The 24,097-nt window shown below is 34.9% G+C and overlaps 1 protein-coding gene and 1 long non-coding RNA gene across 2 annotated transcripts in view; one reads left to right on the top strand and one right to left on the bottom strand.

Annotated features, from left to right (window-relative positions):
• Positions 1 to 21,330, top strand: part of mlycd (malonyl-CoA decarboxylase) — a 41,249-nt gene extending 19,919 nt beyond the window's left edge. Inside the window, 4 exon segments of the mRNA NM_001089503.1 lie at positions 7,784 to 7,896; positions 7,975 to 8,131; positions 10,362 to 10,514; positions 20,506 to 21,330. Coding sequence (NP_001082972.1) covers positions 7,784 to 7,896; positions 7,975 to 8,131; positions 10,362 to 10,514; positions 20,506 to 21,051 — 969 coding nt within the window. The 3' untranslated portion in view covers positions 21,052 to 21,330.
• Positions 15,082 to 21,349, bottom strand: LOC141378731 (uncharacterized). Its single transcript, XR_012393989.1, has 3 exons — positions 20,494 to 21,349; positions 17,672 to 18,148; positions 15,082 to 15,477 (listed from the first exon to the last, which is right to left on the bottom strand). It is a non-coding gene; the product is annotated as an uncharacterized lncRNA (long non-coding RNA).
• Positions 21,350 to 24,097: the final 2,748 nt, after the last annotated feature.

Raw genomic sequence — 24,097 nt, 5'->3', positions numbered from 1 at the left:
TTCATTTAAATACTTATCACTGAAATTATTTATAAGTTATTTTTTTGTCCATCTCGGATGTTTAAAGGTCTCAAAAACACATTTTCAATATTCTATCATTTTAGCCACTATAACACAGACTTTTAACTGTCACCTACCATTTCTAACCACTAGATGTCACAACAAGACCACTTATTTATTGTTCAAAACATTTGCATACCTTTGTTGTTTTACATTTTTTGAGTTTAAAGTCAGGGAAATTGCATTTAGGATCATTCTGAATCATATTTTGACCTGATATAAACACTGTTATGCATTAAACATCTAATTTGGTCACAGTTAACCTATTCATAATAATTGTAATAGGTAAAACTGGTTCTATGATTAAACACATTGTTTTAAAACATATGTAAAGAAAATCACAACTGTGGCTTCTACATGGCAGTAACAGACCACTTATTGTTTATTTTACTGCTCTATAGCAAAGAATGTAATGTAATGTTATGTAATGCATTCTGAATCCCAAACTGACATGGCATGAACACAGTTAATCCATTTAAGATCAAATTTAGTCAAAGCTTGTCACACTTTTTACTCTGTAGATTTTTAATTATTTTAATAAAATACAAATTTTTCATTTTTTACAGTTAGAACATGCTCAATTATAGAAGGGATATGTTTATGCACACCTAAATGGCTGTAATCACATAAATAAATTACACTGTGGCCACTAGATGGCAGTAGGAGATCACTAATAGCTTATTCACTGCTCTTTTGTCATTTTTATTAAGAAGAGCTAAAATAGCCATAACCCATGAATGAATTAAAATATTTTCACCAAACTTGTTACACATATGCAAGAGGTCAGTCTAAGGTCATAGCATAAAACTTGTAGACATTGGCCACATGATGGCGCTATACATTGTAAAATCACTGTATCTGTGTAACCATTTATCTGATTAACTTAAAATTTGACATGCTGTGTCTTTGTCTAAGGTGCCATGACTCGATCTACACATGTTATCATAGGGCTGCTTATACTGGTCACTTTGACATAAAAGCGGTCACTCGAAATGTTCATTAAAAATTTGTCAATATGTAAAAATCGAAGTTGCTTCTCTGGAGTGTTTAATCAAACATTTGTTAGCTCAATCTATAAACTTTAACACTCTAATCCTATATTTCGTTGTCGAATAAACTACTTACAGGCGTCCTAACTGCTATATGACCTTACCCTGCTAAACTGCTTGACCCCCGTTAATTGCTGCTTGCAGCTATATTTTTTTTTTTGGTTTTGCTCAATTTCTGATCCTTTGCATAAAGTTTTTAATCAAAAGACAGGCAATTTAATTACTTTCAATGTGCTAAAATATTTGTTAAACTAATGTTATTTAAAAAAAAAAAAGCATATATACATATTAAAATTGTAAAACAGAATAAAGTGCATGTTCTAACCGAAAAAAAAAAATAGAACCAATTTCATTATTAACTGCATAAAATAGGCTAGTCTTTTTATAAAGTGAGTTAAATTGATCTTAAACTTTTAATTACATTTTCTTTTCTTGTAAATAATAAAAGTTGCATCTGATTGATGAAAACGAACCCAAGTATTGGCGTGAATGGAGCCAAAACTACTTTGTTTTTTAACATTAAAACAAATAGATACAGTGTCTTCTGTCTGGATGGCATACAATCTGAAAACTCCACCCCTTATAATAACGGCTTGGTCCTTATACTGTAAAATCCTGACGATATTTAATTATTGATCGTGGGCCACAAATATCATTATCGTGATAATAATACGATTAATCGTGCAGCCCTAACTCTGTCCCACCCTTTCTTCATGTTTTAGTAGAGATTACGTCAAACTTTGAATAAAAATGCACATTTCAATGCACTTCAGGGGACCTTTTGTGATTTGTCTGGACTCTTAGCCAGACTTTGATAGCTTTCTTCCTCTAATACACACTATCAAATATATAATAAAGCTTTTTCGATAGCTGTGGCCTGCAGTGCGATGGCAACAAATCAAAGTTGGATTGCACTTTTATGTGCACTTGGCCCTAGAGTAAATTCAGCCGTGTAAGCAAATACAAAACTCTTTTGGGCTGAAGAATTTGAAGGTAGAACATCGAATAAATGCTTAGAAGTAATTTCCCAGCCCAGAGAGGATTTGATGAGTTTAAAGTTAAGTGGAACAGTGACTGCTGGGTTTGCCATGGGCTGTGGAGTACGGCTGAGATCGACAGAAAAGCAAACGTCCCCATCGGCCTGCTTTCCTTGAAGCAAGTGTCCTGTTTTCTGGCAACTTAGTTAGATTGTTTTTGCTGCTGTTGATCTATTGGGACAGCTTTTCCTTGACACCTCTGCTTATTTTCTCCATACAAATGCATTACTTAGTGGCATATTTATCTAATAGTCAATGCTATGGTGCAGTCGAGAAATGCTAATTCCCGATCTGTTGCTGGGAGGCACAGCTGAACTTGCTTGCAGTAAGGTCATTATTTAACGTGTGCAACCTATAGATGAGACTGATCATGACGGATGGGAATATTTGATTGACTGCATCTTATTGGATATTTTTGTCTGTTCTGTGTTGTTTTACTGCTGTCATTTTGGCTGTGTTTATGTATACTTTTTGGCAGGATGTTTATTTTTATTGAACTTTTAATAGTTTACCCTGATTTCCTTTCATAAGGCTGTTTTACACTTGGTAAAATAAATATTAATCTCAGTGGCATTTAAGCAAAATGTCATCCCTTCTTTGTTAATAGGCTTTGTTAGTTGGCAAGGTTTCAGTTTATTATTATTAATATTATTCATATTGTTGAATACATTAGCACTTTTTTCAGGTTTGTCATGCAAAGTAAATAATAGATTTATTTATTTATTTTGCGGTTTTCTGCTTCTGAGCACTGCAGGCCAAAGAGAATAAAATAATGTAATTATACATGTGTGTGTGTGTGTGTGCGTCTGCGCGTGTGTGCGTTTGTGTGTGAGTGTGAGTGTGTGTTGGTATGGATATGAGCGTTTGGTTTGTTTTTACAGTACAGTATGTATATACTGAGAATGTGCATGAGTAGTTTATTTTCAGATATATATTTATATACTACCGGTTAAAAGTTTGTGATCAGTAGGATTTTTAAATGTTTTAGAATAAGCTCATCCAGCTCACCAAGGCTGCATTTATTTAATCAAAAACACAGTACACATAGTAAAATTGTGAAATGTTATTGCACTATAAAATAACTGTTCAAAAGTAGTTTCTAATTTAGTTTAATAATTTATTCCAGTGATTTTGAAGATGAATTGTCAGCTTCATTACAGTTTTCCGTCACATCAGAGATCCATCAGAATTCACTTTATTATTATTATTAGTATTATTATTATTATTATTATTATTATTATTAATATTTATTTTTTAAAGGCGTGTCAATACAGTTTAAAGCATTCTGGCACAACTTAAAAGAATAATTTTACTGACATAATAAAATAAAGACTATAAAGTGTTATTGTTATTATTTTTTACTTTTTACATTTCATTATTTGTTTTTTACACCTGAATATTTGAATCTGGAAAACCATAAAGCATTATTTATTTTCTTTTTTGTTGCTCTGTAGTATTTATTTTTGCTTACAATTTTTTTATATTTTTTTTTACGTGATTCACAAAATCATTACACAATACAAAATCACCCTCAAGCAATGTAAATGAATGATTTGTTTCAAAATAGAGCTATTCAAGCCATCTGGATGAAACTGTATGTATTCATACCGCACTATATAGCTCAGTAAAACAAAACATCGCAATGTCAGATTTTTTTAGTATTGTGCAGCCCTAAAATATATACAGTTGAAGTCAGAATTATCAGCCCCTCTTTGATTTTTTTTTCTTCTCTGAAAGAAAAAAGCTGTGAAATTTTCACAGTAAGTCTGATAATATTTTTTCTTCTGCAGAAAGTCTTTTTTTGTTTTATTTCAGCTAGAATAAAAGCAGCTTTTAATTTTTACAAAACTTTTTAAGGTCAATATTATTAGCCCCTTTAAACTATATATTTTTTCGATAGTCTACGGAACAAACCATCATTATCCAATAACTTGCCTAATTACCCTATCCTGCCTAGTTAATCTAATAACCTAGTTAAGCCATTTAATGTCACTTTAAGCTATATAGAAGTGTCTTGAAAATATCTAGTAAAATAATATGTATATATGACAGTATACTGTCATGATGGCAAAGATAAACCAAATCAGTTATTAAAACTATTATTTTATAATTGTGTTCAAAAATCTCTCTGTTAAACAAATTTGGGCAAACAGGGGGGCTAATAATTCAGGGGGGCTAATAATTTTGACTTCAACTATATATATATATGTATATGTACTTTCTGATTGTTGACTTACTGTATCCAAGACTGCTACAAAGAAAAGTTTAAATACAAAAATAAAATAAAAAGTCTGCTTTGCCTCAATGTAAAAAATATTAGATTATATTATAAATAATATGGCATTATATAAATAAACTGCAATTATTAAGGTTTAAAAAAACAAATTAATTTCTAGTAGTTATCATCATGACTGATGGCTAAAGAAACATCAGTGAAAGCCTCAAAACAATTTCAAATAAGATGTTGTTTTTTTTTAACTTGATCAGTTTTGTCGTCTGTGAACATTTTGCGTAACTTTAAATTGATGCACAAGGGGCTAAGCTCAAAAATCCGCAGGAGCTTCTAGCCTAGCATTTTCTGAGGCACTTTGTACACCATAGATCCGGCTATTTGTATGCGTGTTGTGTTGCTCATCACCATTATGAAAGAAATCTGACCCTCGAGGGAGAGTTCAGCATCATTCCTCATGTGGTGAGCAACAGCTCTTTGATGAAATGGAACGGTGTTTACCACAGAAATCTTTCAGCGTCCTCCAATGGACACTAACAGATCCCGCGCACTAATGAGAGCACCGCCAAAGCAAATAAACAGACAGAGGGAAAACGAGACTCCTCTGAAAGTGTTGTATACGCTACAGATGAAATGGCAGCGACTGTGAGTTGCTTCACACGTTCTGCGAAAGTGGCTGTGAAATATTAATTCCCTCGACGGAAGCTGCACACTTTATAATTATGCGCCATTATGAGCGCAGCTGTACTGAGAATGATTCTTGAATATCGCTGCTTATTGCACATGAATTACAATATTAAACCAGCTATGCTTTGCACTTTTGCAGCGGATTATTATTTCCCTCTCTCCCTGAAGTCCATTTATGACATTAGTCAAGGTTTTTTTTTACACATGATTTCGTTTTGCATGACCGTTTTCAACACTCTCGTTGACTCTTAGGATTAAACTGGCTGGTTTTTGTGCTTACACTTTTGAGATGAATTGTAAATAAGCTCTTTTTCCAATGGTGGGAGCGTTTCTGGATGACCTGTTTAACATTAAATTTAGTGAGGAGTGGGCCTGTCACAATAATCAATATATGAATATACTGTACAACACATGAACATGACCTCAATCATTTTAGTGATGCAATATATATCGTCCATACTGTATATAAAAACTAATTCTAGCAACATTTTAGCTGATTGTGCTTTATCTCCATTGGAGGTGTCAGTGTCTGTATGGTAAAAAAAAAAACACTACAGTGTTTACTCTAAATTACTATAGTATGGTATATTGTAGGTAGCAGATATCACAGCCTCTGTTGCTTTTTTACCCTGCACTTTTGTTTTTGTTAACATATGTTATTATTTATTTAGGATATGTGTTTTCACATTCTGATTGCAATGCCTAATTAATAAATAGTTAAAATAACAATAATTAAATGAAATATTCTTAAAATATGATCTGTTCTTTGGAAGAGTGTAAATGCATTGTGATGATATTATACTGGAATTCTGGCATCATACAATGAGTGGCATAAAATGGTCTTAAAACGACAATAATGTCGTTTATCGTAATATATTTCGGTGCAACATATCATACAAGAAAAAATATATATCAGGCCTAGTGAGGAGAAAGGTTTGCATTGGAAATGAAGCATTTTGCTTTAGGATTTTATAACTTTTGTGATTGTAATGAAAAAAAAAGTTTTTCTGTCTTAATTTGAACATAATTTACAAAATGTTTGCACATTAAAATCTAACAGTTTATTTTTTAACTATTCGACAATGTGTTAGCTAACATGAAATAACAATTTCCACAATAGTTTTTGAAGAATTTTATAATCTTTGCTAACATTTCTGTATTTTTTTATTTTGATGGTCTGTATTGCACATTTTGTTGGCTAAAAGTTCCATTGCAACTACAGCACATGCCAAATACTGCTCCTTCAACACATTTAACTGACTATAAGAAACTTTGCAAGTACATGTCAACTTACACTAAACCCAAACTAACAGTCTACTTATAATCTAATGAGAATTAGTTAGCATGTACAGTTGAAGTCAGAATTATTAGCCCCCCCCCCCCCCCCCCTGCTTTTTTCCCCCCAATTTCAATTTCTTAATTTTTTTCAAGACATTTGTAAACACGAGTTTTATTTCTAATAACTGATTTATTTTATCTTTGCCATGATGACAGTAAATAATATTTGACTAGGTGTTTTTCAAGACACTTCTATACAGCTTAAAGTGACATTTAAAGGCTTAACTAGGTTAATTAGGTTAACTAGGCAGGTTGGTATAATTAGGCAAGTTATTGTATAAAGATGGTTTGTTCTGTAGACTATCGAAAAATAATTTAGTTTAAAGGGGCTAATAATATTGTCCTTAAAATGGTGTTTAAAAAATTAAAAGCTGCTTTTATTCTAGCTGAAATAAAGCAAATAGGACTTTATCCAGAAGAAAAAAACATTGTCAAACATACTGTAAAAATTGACTTGCTCTACTAAACATCATTTGGAAAATATTTAAAAAAGAAAAAAAAATCAAAGGGGGGCTAATAATTCTTTAACTGATGCAATTTAACTTAAATTCAACAAAATGCGTTAAAGGGACCATCAAAATAAATTAATACCAACATTTCTACATATGAGGAAATTATTTGATTTATTTTTAGTCCAGGGTTATTTTTAGGAATGTTTATTTAAGATATAATAATATTGTTAATAATTTTGTAAACCAATCAAAACAAGTTTGGATATGGAATGAAGCATTAAAATTCCGAACTGAAAACAAATTAAATTGAAACTATACTGAAAGAAAATAAAAAATAAATAACACTTAAATAGTAATCTTAGATCTTACATTTTTAATAAATATGCTAAAATATATAAACTTTAAAGTGACCTAACATTAAAGATTGCTGTTAATTTTATGTTCTTTGACTTTTGGAGAGTCTAGATTGTGACTCTTTTGTTTAATTGATGGACATTGAAAGTATATAGATTAGAAAAATATGTTATTGCTGTATTATTTAATATAATCATTATTATTTCTTTCAGTGTATGAATTTATCTTGAGTTACATATTATTTTAGTATTTTTTTGCTAAACTGAAAATTTTAAACTTTATCAATTTGTATGACAATGTTTAAAATAAAAATAGTTGTTTCCAAAAACAATAAAAAACGAAATATTACTGTAATACACATACATATATTATTGTATATAAAAATAGTAAGCTAACACTAGAAAAATAATCCAGATTGGGTCACAACTTTTCCCTTAAAATGTACAATTTTATGAACATATTTAAATTAACACAAATATTATACTAGTTTTGTGCTAAATGAGTTTTTTGGTGTTGAAGACCCTTCTCACATTCTTCATCTATACTCCTCTCTGTTTATGTATGTTTGTGTGTTAGGACCTGAACAGCACTCTGAAGGCTCTTCTGTCTGAATGGTTCTCTGTTGGGCTCCTCCGACTTGAAAGAATCACTTGGCAGTCCCCATGCGAAATCCTTCAGAAGATCAGCCAGTAAGATCTCTCTCCTAGAGGTAGAAACAACTCCTTTTATTTGCCTTCTTAGTTGAGTTTCTTTTTTTTTTTCTCCAGGTACGAAGCGGTGCACCCTGTGAGAAACTGGACAGATCTGAAGCGCAGAGTAGGGCCAAACCGGAGGTGTTACGCCTTTACCCACGCATCCATGCCCGGAGAACCACTGGTGGTGCTGCATGTTGCTTTAACTGAGGACATAGCAAATAATATCCAGGTGAACACAATAGGGAAATTACATCAAAGTTATTACATCAAATAAATCATAATTGCTGGCTCATGGTCAGAATTTAAGGCCTCTCAATTTAGGTATTTTTGGCCTTTTCAGGAAGTTTTTTTTTTTTTTAATTTAAAGAAAAGATCACACAAAAAAGTGTTTCTTTTGTTGCACTTTATGAATTTGTGTCTGTAGATTTCAATTAGAATACAATACAATAAAAAATTCTCAATTAATTCAGCAGCATTTATATACATCAGAAAGATTTTGTCTTGAACGTGTCATGTTTTTCCTGGGAATAATATTTCTAAAGGAGCTATTGACATGGAATTGAACCAGTTTTTGGTAAAAACCCAAACAATACCAACATAAGTAAAGTTTATTTATAAACTAGTTTGAAGAGAACACGTGATTATGATTGAATACTGCTGGTTCTGCATTAATCAATGTAGGGCGGCACATTGAGCCAGTGATTAACACTGTTGCCTCACAGCAAGAACGTCACCGGTTCTAGTCCTTAAACAGGCCGCCTGTTGTTTCTGTGCGAAGTTAGCATGTTCTTCCCGTCCTCTAGTGGCTTTCCCCAGGTTCTCCGGTTTCCTCCCACATTCCAAAAACATGCACCATAAGTAAATTTTAAGCACTGCAGTCAAACTCTCATCCAGCAGCATATCTCTTCATAGCAATCATTTACTGTCATCAGCTCTTATCAAAAAAGGGGGAGTTCTCAAGACCTACCTGAGCACAGAGCTCCCCTGTCACCTTGCAAACGAGAGGGAGCCCAGGGCTCAAGGACCTCAGCATGCCAAACTTGCTTTATATATCAGTCATCAGCTAAGTGTAAACTCTTGTAAAATAAAATAAAACAAAAAAAAAACAGCCTAAAAAAATTGTTGCGTAATAACTATCAAATGACAAGGAGAAAGTACCTTATTATTGAAACGTATTTAAAACTTTATATAAAAGGCTTTTTGGTGATGGCAGCTTAAAGACGCCTCTTATATAGAGAGTGAAAATAACATGAATTGCTCAGGTGTGAGATTTTTCATAGAATTCAACAGAGTGTAACAATCTTGATGGTTCTATGGGTCTCGTCGATCAAATCGGATGTATCTTATATTGGATTTAAATCAGGGGAATGGCTGGGCCATTCTACAGCTTGATTTTCTTTCTCTGAAAGCATTTGAAAGTTTCCTTGGCTGTGTTTTGGATCATTGTCTTGCTGAAATGTCCACCCTGGACATTTAATCTTTATCATACTGATAATGTAGATGTTGGACTGAAGCAGCTAAAATTCATTTACAATGATGAAGGGCAGAGGGTTGCTGAATAAATACTGAGAGATTTCAGCTGCTCTCTGGGCTTTCACTGCCTTTTTACACCTATCTCTCTTCATGTGTTCAATACGTAATTTGTAAACTAATTAGATTTGTTTTCTTTGCCTATATGGATTTATTTGGTTGTTACCAACATCTGGGGAGATTTTCAAGTCAACAGTACCTTTAGAAATATGTTCCCGGAGAAACATTATTTTTCCCGCTGTATATCAAACTTTACAGTTTTATCATATCTGTATTCTAAAAGCTTTTTTACAAATAATAAAAAATAAATTATTTTTTATAAAATTTCCCTGATTTTGGAGTATATTTTATAAAATAAAAAATTGTAGTTTTTCCTTTTTGCTGAATTTTCTGATTGGAGTAATAAAAAGATTGACCATTCAAAAACCATTGACTCTATGTGCCAATATATATATATATATATATATATAATTTTTTTACATTTTTATTTATTTATTTATTTTTTACCTGATTTTACCTTTACTTTATTTTTCTGATTTATTTGCTAGAAATGTATACAAACTAGCACATATTTCATTGAATAACACCTCACTTGCATACTATATGTAAGCAACATTTTAGAAAACCGTAATACAAAAAAAAAAAAATCTGTGATATTTAATGTAATCGATTAAGTATGGTGGTAACTTTTTAGTTTACCCTAATCACCTGCAACGTCTTGCTCTAAATAGACTGTGAACATGCTATTTGGTCCATAAATGGAAAAGAAAAAACTGTGGAAATGAAAAAGGAAGTAGTGGAGTAAGAAGGGGGACAAAGACAGCGTGTCCCGAGTGTACGCAATTGTTCATTATGGCCCACGATTCTGCCAACAGCTGCATTCAGTCCCAGGTGAGTCTATTAATTTATTGTGTCCCTTATTTTTCCAGGGCATTGTGAGAGAGTTTGCCACTCTTGATGCAGATGAGGATGTGAATAAAATCAACGCCGCCATCTTCTACTCCATCTCTTCCACCCAGGCCGGACTGCAGGGGGTGGAGCTGGGCAATTACCTGATCAAGAGGGTGGTCCGAGAACTACAGGTAAGCAGTCTATGAGAAATTAACTTAGATTAAAGAGTAGTGCTAGTGATGATCACTACAGCTGTTTACAAAATGAGTCAGAAAGATAATAGGAAGCACACTTATTATTTAAAAACAGTCTGTGATAATTGTTTTTGGTAATTGTTTTTTAAGCATCTTAGATTTTAGATACTTTAGTTTTAATAACAATTCTCACTATTAAAGAGCCCATATTATACATGAAATAGGGTCATATCTTGGTTGTAAGGGTCTCCAACAACAGTCTAATATGCATGCAAGGTCAAAAAACACTTTCATGGTCTTATAATCTGCATTTATTTTTACCTAATTATCCCAGCAACTCCTGTATGAATCGTCCAGTGATTCATTTGTTCCCAAACCCCTCCTTAGCGCGGAGCTAATCTGCGCTGATTGGACCGATGACAGTTGGAGGCGATTGGTCGACTGCCTTCAGTCAGAGAGGGAAATTGCCAATAGCTAATCAGCAATTTAAAAAGTAATCACAGTTCATACACGCTCGATAGTGTAGGCGTGAATTTTAGCTGCCACACTATGGCGAGTGGATAGTGCCACGGATAACCGAACGAAGGAGACAGTCGTGTACTCGCCATACCACACACACACAAAAACACACACACACCTCCGGATGACAACGCTCCCGCTTCCGCCCGCACCCGCCAGGTTTTAGCCTGAGAACCCGCTCCGTTTTCTGCCCGCCGCGCCCGGTCCCGCTAGAGCGGAGAACACAACCAAAAATCAACCAGTATACAGTCCAGACAGCCAAGCTGTCTGTATAGACACATACACACAGCACAAAGCACACAGAGCTCGTTCGTTCGTTCGTTCGCTCTCTCTCGCTCTCTCTCATACGCTCTCTCATACCAAGCAGACTCTCTCTTTCTAATTCGCATAGCAATATCCGTGATATTGCTAGACAGCCCGCTCCCGTCCCAAATTAAACCCGTTACCGACCGCTCCCGCGATTTATTCGGAAATTTATTCCCGCGGCTGTCCCCGCGCCAGATTTCTGCGGCGCGGGAATAAATTTCCGAATAAATCGCGGGAGCAGAACTCTAGCACGGAGCTCCAATAACAAAGCAGCACGCGTCGCGTTTTTAACGTGACTTTGCACGCGATAAGATAATATATCCAGTTAACCTGATACAGTACACGCGGTTACAAGTAACAAATCACAACTAAATACATTTGCAAGCTAGAGTAAACGAGGCAACAACTTTAACCGCACGTACTTACACTAGAGAAATGGAAGAAACCCATCCTGACGTCCATCAGTTACTCTTTACTGATCCTTCCTTTAACAAACTCAGATGAAGTATTCTTTGTAGCATGTAGCTTCCAGAAGTTTCCAACTGCTTGGTTATAATGCTGAGGTTTCATCTTTGGGTAGAGACTCAATATATCCATCTGCAGTGTGACTTCAATCAACCGGCATGTTTGTGTGTGTTTGTGGGTGTGTGTGTGTCTGGGTTTCTGCGTCAGAGGGCGGGGCCTCAGGTTTGAAATCTCCCGGGTTTGCGCGTGCACGTGAATAACTTGGTTTCGTTCGTACGTCATGGCGAAACACCTAATGAGTCGGTATCAAGGCGACTCGTTCGAAGCACTATGAGTCGACTCTTTTATAGATGAATCAACAGTTTTAAACACTGTATTCTTACAGATTTAAGCCTTAGCTGGATACTTCACTTCACTTAGAGCTGTGTTACACACTACATGGAGGGGAATTTTCAAAAACCCATAATATGGGCTCTTTAACCACTTAAAATATGTTTGTTGTTTGTTCAGACTTATTTAAAATGAGCTGAAACAACACAATTCTTAAGCTTTTTTGTGGACAATTTAATTGTTTTATCCACTTAAATTTGTAAAAACTAATAAGATTAAACTTAATTCCTTCATGTTTTCCCAACACATGTGGATCCCAGCATTTTATACAGTGTAGTGGCTTACTGCCTGCCTATTATTAAGATATTAGCTGTTTATAAATAATTATAAAGTGTATTCTGCATGATCTTATTCAACATCCCTAATCCTACCTAATACATACACTTAACTACAACTGTAATGACTATTACAAAGCAGCGAATTAAGATTTTAAGAAGGAAAAAGTCATAGTTTTGCATATATTTCTGGTTTATTAATAGCAATAACTGTAGCTTGCAATAAAGAGTGACTATATATTATCATTGATCATTTTCAAATGAAGTCACACCATTGGGGAAACATGACCCTCCCGCTGACCACCAAGTCACGGGCTAAGTGATTTAACTTTTTTAGCCAAGCTGGATAATAGTTGTGCACTACAGGGAATCTGCAGGGTCCTAAATTTAAAAAAATTCTTAAATCCACTTAAATAGTGTGTTGTAGCTCTTAAATCATTTTAAACGGGTCTTAATTTTCAATGTAAAGCTATACCCAGTTGGGCCAACACCCATTTAATCACTAACAATATATTTTGATAAAAGTTTTAAGAAACATTTATTCATTAACTCTATTTACTTATTAACATGGTTTAATTATCTTCCTTACAATAACATTTTTAATGTTTTTTATGATTTTAAATTGGTCATAAAAAATCTTTAGTGTTTAGCCTTGTGTAAGTCTGAAATTTCATCCATTGTGGTTGTAAAATGGTCTTAAATGTCTTGTACTAACCAACAAGAAGACAGAACAGCCAGAAAGGAGAAATTGATGGATTTGTGTTCGATTCTAATTTGCAGGTTGAGTGCAAATAAAGTCGAAATTGAAATACAAAGTCAAAGGATAAATAGAAGAAGTGAACAAATAGATTTTCTCTACCAATAAATATTAATCTGAGAAAAAGAAACGCATCTCTATCAAATAAGCAAATTAGCAAACGTGACTTTACCTATTTACATATACTATAATAGAATGAAAGAGTTCATTTAGAAATAATTTTGTGGTTACAGACATTATAAAAACAATATTTATTAAAGGGGGAAAACAATTAATTGACATTTGTGTGTTAAATATGCTAAATTATAGCGTTGTATATATTTATATAGATAATATTAGATATTAGGCCTCTTTTTACAAGATGCAAAATAAGACTGATGTCCTTGGAGTGTGTTTTTGAAGTTTCAGCCCAAACTACCCCACAAATAATGTTTTATGGCTCTTTGAAAATTTTAGGATTTGATTCTAATTGTGCCAATTTGGTGACTGTCGCTTTAAATTCAAATGAGATTGTGCTCTTTTCAAGAGAAGGTGGAGATGTGTTAGCCTAGTGGTAGATTAAAAAACAAGACTAATGTTATATGCTAATGAGGGAAAGATGGTCACTAATGGCCGGGATTTTCCCCTCTGATGACACGTACAAAGGGAGAATGTTAATCAAAGTGTTTCTGCAGACTGTTTTTATATAATTGTGATTTATAAAATATAAAATGAATTAACTTTTACCATTAGAAGTTGGTTATATTCACACACTGCTGCTACACAACTGTGTTTAAACCCCTTATAAAAGTGATTGCATAATAGGTCCCCTTTAAAATGTATCATTAGATGCTAAAAGCAGTTATATACTGTACAAATCTTAAATATACAGCACCAGCTTCTAACGTTCTGAAGCTGCATAATCAATAGCATAATCAGCATAAGCATAATCAATAAGCTTAAAATGACAGATGACAGGTCGCATGCAAAGAGGATCACCTGTAAATAAAAGAAGTTATATCACAGATAATCCAAGGCTGCTTTTACACTGCATAGTTCAAGTGACTCAATTCCGATATTTTTCTCCCTTGTGGCACAGATTGGGTTATGACCCATGTATGTGTAAGCTGAAAAAAAAAAAAACACACACATGGATTCTGACTCACTGAAATCAGATTCAGGCCTTGTTTATGTGTGACATGTTATCCAATATGAATCAGATCCATGCACTTGTGTCTGCAGTGTGCACATGCGAGTGCAGTGTCAATGCGAGTGGCACATGACAACAACTCTGGCACTTTTATTTCAGAACAGACTTCAGCAGAGTCGCAAACATTAAGTCTCATACACGAGGACTAAAAAAGCTTTTATATTGTCATGCAGCACAGGTAGCATCTTTTTAAGCATCTTAACGAGCGAGAGAGAGGGAGAGCAATATTCGCCATGTAACCAATCTAAACTAATCTAAAACTATTGAATACATCACATGCATAAATCACGCCATGGACATTACATTCCAGTGCTCAGAGGTTTAAAAAGGCCTAGATGGAAAGAAATGGCCAAGTGAGAATTTTTCTGTCAAACTATAGTAAAACAACTTGCCAAAAAGAATAAAATAAAAAAATATCTGCAATTAGATTAAATGCAGGAATGGAGAAAGAGCGCTCTTTTATAATCAGCTGTCAGTCAGTGCCTGCTTTTTTCTCGGTCATTGCACTTTTGCAGTGTGCAATGTAAATGCAGACATTCTGATACGAGTCACTTTTAAAAGATGATGTAAGCTGGTCATCAAAAAATAAAATCGGATACAGTCACAAAATCAGAATTTACCATCAAGATCTGCCGTGTAAATGCAGCCCAAGTCATGGATTTGATGGTTTTGACCCCCTTACATCTTTCATGGAACAAAATATATAATATATATATAAGTGTAGATGGATTAGGAAAACTGTGGTTTAAGTGTGACTGACAAAGTTTGTTAACACATGACTATAGCCTAATAAATAGGAAAGGATGCTACTTATGTAAAGCATATTTAGTACAGTATGTTTGCTACAAAAAGTCATTACTGGGTTTAAAATGAAATGTATAAAGGGAGTTCATCAATAATGTATTCAAATGATCCCTGACTAGGGGATTTTGTCAACAAATACTAATTTGTGGTTAATTAAATGTCACATGCTAATTAATTCAATAAATTGATTGACATACCTTGAATAGATTTGTCCCACAGCATCACCTAGTGCCAGACTGTAGCGCATGTTTCTATCTGAAAGGCAGAGAGAGAAAAAAAGACAGGAAAACTAATAAAATTTCATCTGTCACTCTCAATAACATGAAGAAGGAGGGACACATGGCATGTCACAGAGCTCTGGCTCTTTACCAGATGAAGGCGAAATTAAATGGAAAAGAAACGAGAGGCACTCAGGTTTATAGATTCAGATGAGTTTTGCTTGAGTGAGAATGTTGCTGAAACAAAGTGCCGAGTGGCTGTTTGTGTAATAGAGGTTAACCCTAGTAAAGGGCTCTCTGCAGTTCTCAGAGCTGATTTACCCGGATGAGAGATTGAAGGCGTCAGTTGAGTGGAAATGGGCAGCTGATAGATAATATTTCATGCAAATTGTGCATGTTGATGCTGTGGATTTGTGTTGAAATTTGTTTTTGAAGTGTGTGTGAATCAGATTCTTTTCATCTCAGTATAGAAATATCTATGTGACCCTTGCACAAATTTAGCATGGATATCATAGTTTTCACCAAACATGAATGTCCATTTGATGCTAACACAGATTTACCATGGCAACTAGGGATGTTCTAATATACCCTTTTTCCTTTCCGATATCGATTTTGATACCTGAGCTCAGGGTATTGGCTGATACTGATACTGATACCTGGAATGTATCTGTGGAAACAGATGTGAAAACTACTAGCCCTGTACGGGATTCCCACACTTCTTAAAAGTACTGGAATTTCAAACATATGCATTCAAGGGCTTTAAAGTACTTAAAAACAAACATTCCTTGAAAGTGCTTTTTTTATGTATTTATTTCAACAATTAAACTCAATTGTCAAAAACGGAGCAAAAAAAACTGAGAAATTCTTAAATAAAAAATCCTACATTTAAATCTTGTACAATAATGCTGACTGTTTTTCAACATTTCAGAAACTGCATTTAAATATTACCAACATTGAATTTAGTCAAACTTTTTGAAAATTACTCTGATATATAGATCATAAATATTAAGCAAATGTGAAATTTTAAGTAGTTTTATGGCACTATATATGCTGGGCTGTGAATTACAAAGGTGTTTGTTTTAAAATTGAAGGTGCTATAAAAAGTCATTGAACGTCCTTAAATCTGCTGTTCATGAAATGGGAACCCTTCCGGTATAACTTGACAGAATTATTTTACAGTGTGCTTCATACTTATCCATTAATAAAACATGAAAAATGTGTACTGTGAGTATTTTTTTTTTTTCTGACAATTTTATTTTCAGACATTCAACAATATCATTTACTCTACTTTACTGAAACCCTGAAAACTGAAAAAAAAAAGTTTTACAGTATAACTATATAAAACATTTGTCTCTTAAAAAAAACCATGGTGTCAGATCAGTTTATAGTTACAAATACTCTGCAATACCAATGCCAGAATATTTGCTGTATTGGCGAGTATTTCCGATAGTAATATCGGTATCAGAACAACCCTTATGGTAACCATTAATGATCTATTATATATGTCAGATGTCATTTAAGTATCAGTAAATGCTTATTTTTAATGTCATTGTTATTGGTCAGTTATAAATTTCACCAGTTGGTCTGCAAGCATGCACATTATAGATATTTTTGTAAAAGAATGAGCATGTCTCATATTTTTTTTGTAAAATAAGGAGCATATGTCATAAAAAGCTGAGTATTGGATCGGTTTATAGTTTCAAATACCTACCAATACCGATCCCAGATTTGCTGTTTTGGCGAGAGTATTTGTGATACTAGTATCAGTATCAGAACAACCCTAATGGTAACTAATAATGATCTACAATAAATGTCAGCTGTCATATCGTATCTGTCAATAAACACTTATTTTTAATGTCATTCTCATTGGTCAGTTACAAATTCCACTGGTTGATCTGCAAGCATGCACTTCATAGATATTTTTTTGTAAAATAAGGAGCACTTTATCTACATGCTTTTTTTGTAAAAGAAAGATCTGTAGAAGTTACCTAGTTTTCTGAAAGCAAAAAAGATCATCTAATTAATATTTTTTGGGTTTATTTTAGCAATCAGACACAGAAAAACTCATATTCAGTTTTGTATTTATCAGTCTATATATCAGTAACCCCCTTTTAAATATAAATTAATTACAGTAACTGTTTATAAATGACTCTCTATTTATTGTTGACAGTCGTTACATCTCTGTATAATCTAGAGAAAGTGTTATGTTGTTTGAAAGAAGTATAAAGTACCTGTGAGAGCTGGAGATCGAACTTCTGCTGTTGGAAAGAGTAAAGGTGACTAGCTGTGCCACAAGGGGACGATCGGCTTGATGGATGGATGATAGACAGAAAAAAAGAGGTGGAGAAAGGTCACTGTGTGATTTAGGAAAAAGGGAGGAGGGTTTGCTTGTCTTTCAGCGGAATCCTCACGAGGCTCTTTTGCACTCTCTTCTTGTCCTCGCGCTTCATTCTCTCCCTCTGTAGCTTTAAACCCGCTGACCGATGTTTTACAGTAAATTGAGTTGATGAATGAAAAGTGACCCTTGGACGTGGTTAATCTTCCTTCACTCCTGCCTGTCTGAAGGAGTGATGCATGGCGAAGAACGAGGAAGTGCGATGGACTTGAGGCTTCAAATCTCGGCTCCTCCGGGGCCCGTCTGACACGTTTGGTTTGTTCAGTGCTCTCTTTGGCTTCAATGTGGGATGGAAAATGAGTGTGTCGATGTCCTTGTGGGAAAGAGAAAGAGACACGGTGGACTTGTTCAACATGGTTTTTAAATTAGTACAAATGGAACGGGTTGGATGGGATATAAAGAAGAAAAAAAGACTGAGGAGAAAGGTTATTTAATGCTTTCTTTAATATTATAACAAAATCAAGGGGATTTTTTACACTTTTTTGTTTTTTTTATTTTAACACTTGTCAGTGAATTAAATTCTGACTGAAGTTTTAAGATAACATCTACTGTACACATAACTTCATTTTAAGAATAAGGGCCTAACTGCTTTTCAGTAAATCAAATCTGTAAACTTAAGTTGACTCAAATCTCTGTGATTTATTAAAAGAGCCAGTTAATAACATTTAGTTTCTTCACAAATCAACTCATAATAACTAATATACTCCTACTCCAAACAGATTTCATCCTCGGTTAGGATTTTGGAACTCCTGAAGTCTAAACCTGGCTTGAATGTGTAAAACCTTATTTAAAACGCTTGTATAGACAGAATAGTTAGGAGAATATTTTTTAGCTCTTATTAACACTAATCTTGTAACTATAAAGTTTTATTTTTTATTATAAATGCACCGTTAAAGGAATATTTCACCCAAACAATTTCATTCATTCGTTTTAATCAAAAGATATTTTTAAAGAATGTTAGAATCTTCTAACCATTGACATCCATAGTAGGAAAAAAAATGCAATGTTTGCATTTCATGTCCAACATTGTTCAAAAAAACTTTTTTAACTCTTGTATTAAAAAGAAAAAACTCATACTGGTTCGGAAGAAGTCGTGTGAGTAAATGACGACAGAATTGACATTAGGTGAAACATCTCTTTAACTGTGCATTTTTTAAAAAATTGGCTGCAGTGTTATATGAGCAATATCACACTCGTAGCAGTGTGATATAGCTGTATATTAGCACTGGTGGGAGCGTGCATAGCGTCCCACCAGAACTGATATACAGCCATATTGCACTGCTACGAGTGTGATCAAACAAAAACAAAATCAAACATGGAGACTCTAAAAACCCTTTTTATTTGGAACTACTTTCTTCTGCCATTTATTCACATCTGCAGCTGACGTCAAAAACTAAATCACCTTCTAATTCACTTCACTTTAGAGCTAGTGTTTGAACGACTTTCTAAAGCGTAATATCTAAAGTGATGACAAAACAGCTGATGAAGATTATAAGGACGAACGTGACATGAAATGCCGTCCGTCTGCAGAGATATCTTCTTACAGTGTTACACTCTACAGTACATCTCTGTTGCAATCGGGATATCACAATAATTTAACCCGAAAAAAAAGCCTTGGGAGATTCTTGGGAGATCACAACTGTTGTAAGCGTTTGCATGTGAAGAATGGGGGGTACGGCATCTCTTTGGGAGATCATAACAGGTTTATAACTAAAGACCGGGGCTAAATTTTCACTACCTGCCTATGTCATCAAATTCAAAACTGCCCAATCTGGCAACACTGATCATGCCGCGGGTTTTGGGCAGCCTCTGCGATCGGGTACTGTACCAAAGTTGGCAACCTGGGGGTGTCTACAGACTGTACCAAAAAGGATGAGGGGTGAAATTACTGGAATTTTCCGGAAGAAATAAAAAACAGGATGGTTGCGGGAGATTGGTCTAAATTATGGGATACTCCCGGGAAAAACGTGAGTGTTGGCAGGTATGCTCACTAGTTTGATAATAATTTGATCTGCTGTAGTTAGAAATCAGACTACTATAATCCTCTAAGCGTTAGGGCTTATTATGCAGTTCTGTTGCCATCTTGTGGATAGAAAACATCAACTGTCTTTGGTCTACTCTATGGCAGGCTAATGGCCGCTGATGGGCTCTCTCAGAAATTGTAAATATTTTTAAATAGGCCCTATTCTTATAAATAAACTGCATAGTTGCATTTTAAACAACTACATTCTTGACAAAAAAAAGCCTCAAAAGTACATTAGGTTGTCTAACAGCAGTAATTTTTGTCAAACTGTAGTGTCTCTCTGCTTGTTGCTGAATGTATCGGGTGGAGTAATACACAAAGGTGAAGGGCGAAGAGGCCTTTGTGTGATGTTACTGGCAGAATATTGCACGGCTATCAGCCAATCAGATTCAAGAACCAGAAAGAACAGTTGTTTATGGTATGTGTTGTAGTATAGTTTTAACAACGCTGATGTTAAAAAAGCTAATAATTAATTTTCATAACCATTCCTTGATCACAACATTTTTGGGTTTAAAATAGATAGCTTAAATACTATCAATTTAATAATAAGAAGAATAACAAACAAATGAGTTATATTTCTGTTTGTCTGTTGGTGGTATAGACACATTTTTAAAGGGTTAACTGTCAGTGTGTACCTGTATTTGCAGAGCGAGTTTCCACACATGGCCCAGTTCTCCAGTCTGTCTCCGATCCCTGGCTTCTCCTTATGGCTCCAAGGGGCTTTGGGACAGCACAAGAAGGAGGGTCGAGCCACAGAGCTCCTCTCTGAGCAGGAGTGGCGGGAAGTGGAGGACGTGACGGGAGCTGCTCCTGGTGCCCCGGCTCTGGAGGCCCTGCGCAGACTCATCAGCACCAGCGAGTGGATTCACTCTGACCGTCTGGTTCGTGCTTTGGAGCCTGCGCTCATGCGGCTCTGTGCTTGGTATCTGTTTGGTGAAAAACGACGAGGGTACGCTCTCAACCCCGTAGCCAACTTTCACCTTCAGAACGGCGCCACCATGTGGAGGCTAAACTGGCAAGCCGATACAAGCCCAAGAGGAATCGCCAACTCCTGTGGAATAATGGTCAATTATCGCTACTTTTTGCAAGAGACTGGCACTAACAGCATCGCTTACCTGCACAATAAAGTCATCAAGGCCTCGGAGCAGGTGCTGGGACTGGTGTCACAATTTCAGAGGAACAGCAAACTCTGAGATGAATATGAAGTTCTGTGTTGGGACAGTAATGCATTGGCACTTAATTTCAGTGTTATCGTTTTTTGATAACTGAGTGATTTGAATTTAAAGGACAAACACACAATGAGGGTGGAATATGCCTTAAATATCCAATGGGACACATGGTACAATGGGATGTACGATTGAAGCATATCATATTTGATTTTTATTCAGAGATGGACAGTTGATAATCTGCCTTTCTGAAAGACAATCATCCAATAAATCCAATTATAATGGATAGTTCATTCAAAAATGAAACTTCTGTCTTCTGTCTGCCTTACCAAATCTGTATGGCTTTCTTTTTCTTCCTTACAGAATTTTCATTTCTAGTATTTTACAATGACCAAATTGGTGACATTTCCAATTGCGAGCATACTATTTTTCTGACATTTTCTTAATGATGTAATATTTTAGAAAACACTTTCATATGACTTGGATCTAATAGGCTTCATCACGGATTAACTGCTTTTGTACACTCAAGATATACAGTTGAAGACAGAATTATTAGCCCTCCTTTGAATTTTTTTTTCTTTTTTTTAATATTCCCCAAATGATGTTTAACAGAGCAAGGATATTTTCACAGTATGTCTGATAATATTTTTTTCTTCTGCAGAATGTCTTATTTGTTTTATTTCGGCTAGAATAAAAGCAGTTTTTAATTTTTTTTAAATCCATTTTAAAGTCAATATTATTAGCCCCTTTAAGCAATTTTTTAAATAATAATCTACAGGAATAACCATTGTTATACAATAACTTGCCTAATTACCCTTACCTGCCTAGTTAACCTAATTAACCTAGTTAAGCCTTTAAATGTCACTTTAAGCTGTAGAAGTGTCTTGAAAAATAGCTAGTAAAATATTATTTACTGTCATCGTGGCAAAGATAAAAAAAAATCTCTTATTAGAAATGAGTTATTAAAACTATTATGTTCAGAAATGTGTTGAAAAAAAATCTTCTGTTAAACACAAATTAGGGGAAAAAAATAAATAAACAGGGGGGCTAATAATTCTGACTTTTACTGTGTGTGTGTGTGTGTGTGTGTGTGTGTGTGCGTGCGTGCGTGCGTGCGTGCGTGCGTGCGTGCGTGCGTGCGTGCGTGTGTGTGTGTTGATCTTACGCAATCACATGATATAATTTCACAGGCCATAGTTCACGGAGCTTGAACTTTCGAATGCACTAAAATGCAAAACAAGCTTGCGTTTCCGGTCTGTCACATTCGCATGCGCATGAATGGAAGTCTATGGGGAGAAAGTGCAATATGACCACAGCTCAACTGGCTTATTTACAGTTTTACTGTTGATTAATGAGCATTGTCTTTGTTAACTAGTTTTATGTTTAATCTACTTCAATTTGCCAAAACAATTAAGTTAATCTAATTGATTTCACGGCGACGCAGTGGCGCAGTAGGTAGTGCTGTCGCCTCACAGCAAGAAGGTTGATGGGTCGCTGGTTTGAACCTCGGCTCAGTTGATTTGATTTGAGTTGGTTTCCCCCACAGTACAAAGACATGCGGTACAGGTGAATTGGGTAGGCTAAATTGTCCAATAGTGTATGTGTGGATGTTTCCCAGAAATGGGTTGCGGCTGGAAGGGCATCCGCTGCGTAAAAACATGCTGGATAAGTTGGCGGTTCATTCCGCTGTGGCGACCCCGGATTAATAAAGGAACTACGCCAACAAGAAAATTAATGAATGAATAATTTGACATGAAGGTATTGTGAGGAGCCCGTTTTTTTTTTTTTTTTTTTTTTTTTTTTTACAGTGTACAATTTGGAATGACATGAAGACCAATGGCTGAAATTTCATGTTTGAACTTACCATTTATTTTGGTTTACCATTAATACCCATAATGCTCAAGGTTCATACGGTCATGGAAAACATGTAAAAGTCATGGACTTTTGGCATGGCATTTTCCAGGCCTGGAAAAGTTTTGGAAAAACATGCAGAAAACCCACAATGTTTTGAAAAAGTCCTGGAAACAGATATCTGTATACTTGAATATAGGTTATTTACTTCTTTTCTGTCATTGGCCAATCACACACTCTCACATTATTAGTGCGGTGTAAGCATTATATAAATCAATTTTTCATAGATATAAATATAAATTGAAACAAAATAGATTGTTGTATGTTTAACGAGATGCTGTAATAAATTTGAACATGCATTGTTTTTCTTTTACCACACATATGTAGACATTGCATGAAACATTAGGTCATGAAAATTTACTTGAAAGTCTTGGAAAAATCATGGAAAAGTCATGGAATCTTTTTTTAGTAAAAATGTGTATGAACCCTGAATGCTGCTTGGTGATGTGTCAATGAGATTTCACCTAATTTTTTTGTTGTTGTGCCAAATTATCCGCTAATTCTAAGGAACGAAAGGATAATTGTCCAAATGACTCTATCTTCCTTTTTCAGCGGTGCTTGATTTGCGCCTGTGTTTGATTAGCTGGTTGCTGATTTTGATGTGGACTTATGCTCCATTTCGAGAGACTGGGGGTAATGAAGCGAGAAGAATCTATCAGCCCCTGTCATGTCTTTGCCATCTCAGCGTGTGTACGTAAGAGAGCGTGCCAGCACGACTGACTGGAAGCTGCTGTAATAAATGATGTTTTGATTCCTTCATTAGTGCAATCTGATTCACTGTGAAAAGCCTTGTCTGTGTGTGCCAGGCTAAAAAGCATTTGTTTATTAATTAAAATTCTGCTTATCTTTCAAAACGGACTCCTTCTTTTGTTTCCGTTATAAATATGATTTGCCATCTTGGGAATTTGATCAGTTTTTGGGGCAATTGAGGTTGTTCTTATATAATTATTTATTTATTTTCAAAGTATGCTATCTGCCTGAGCCAGATCCTATCAAGTTCGGACAGACCAGTCAAAGTCCCTTTAAGGAAAGTCATTTCACTCGGTGGCCATCTTTGATATGCCTCTTGGGCAGTATGTTCGGGCATTCTGTCTGACTAGGGGAAACATCAAATTTCCCAAAACTGTTTGCCAAGCTTATGATTACATAACACATTTAGAAT

This window comes from Danio rerio, chromosome 18, assembly GCF_049306965.1.
Source record: "Danio rerio strain Tuebingen ecotype United States chromosome 18, GRCz12tu, whole genome shotgun sequence".
NCBI lineage: Eukaryota > Metazoa > Chordata > Actinopteri > Cypriniformes > Danionidae > Danio > Danio rerio.
The sequence above is the reverse complement of the archived record's forward strand: the minus strand, read 5'-3'. Positions and strand labels throughout refer to the sequence as shown.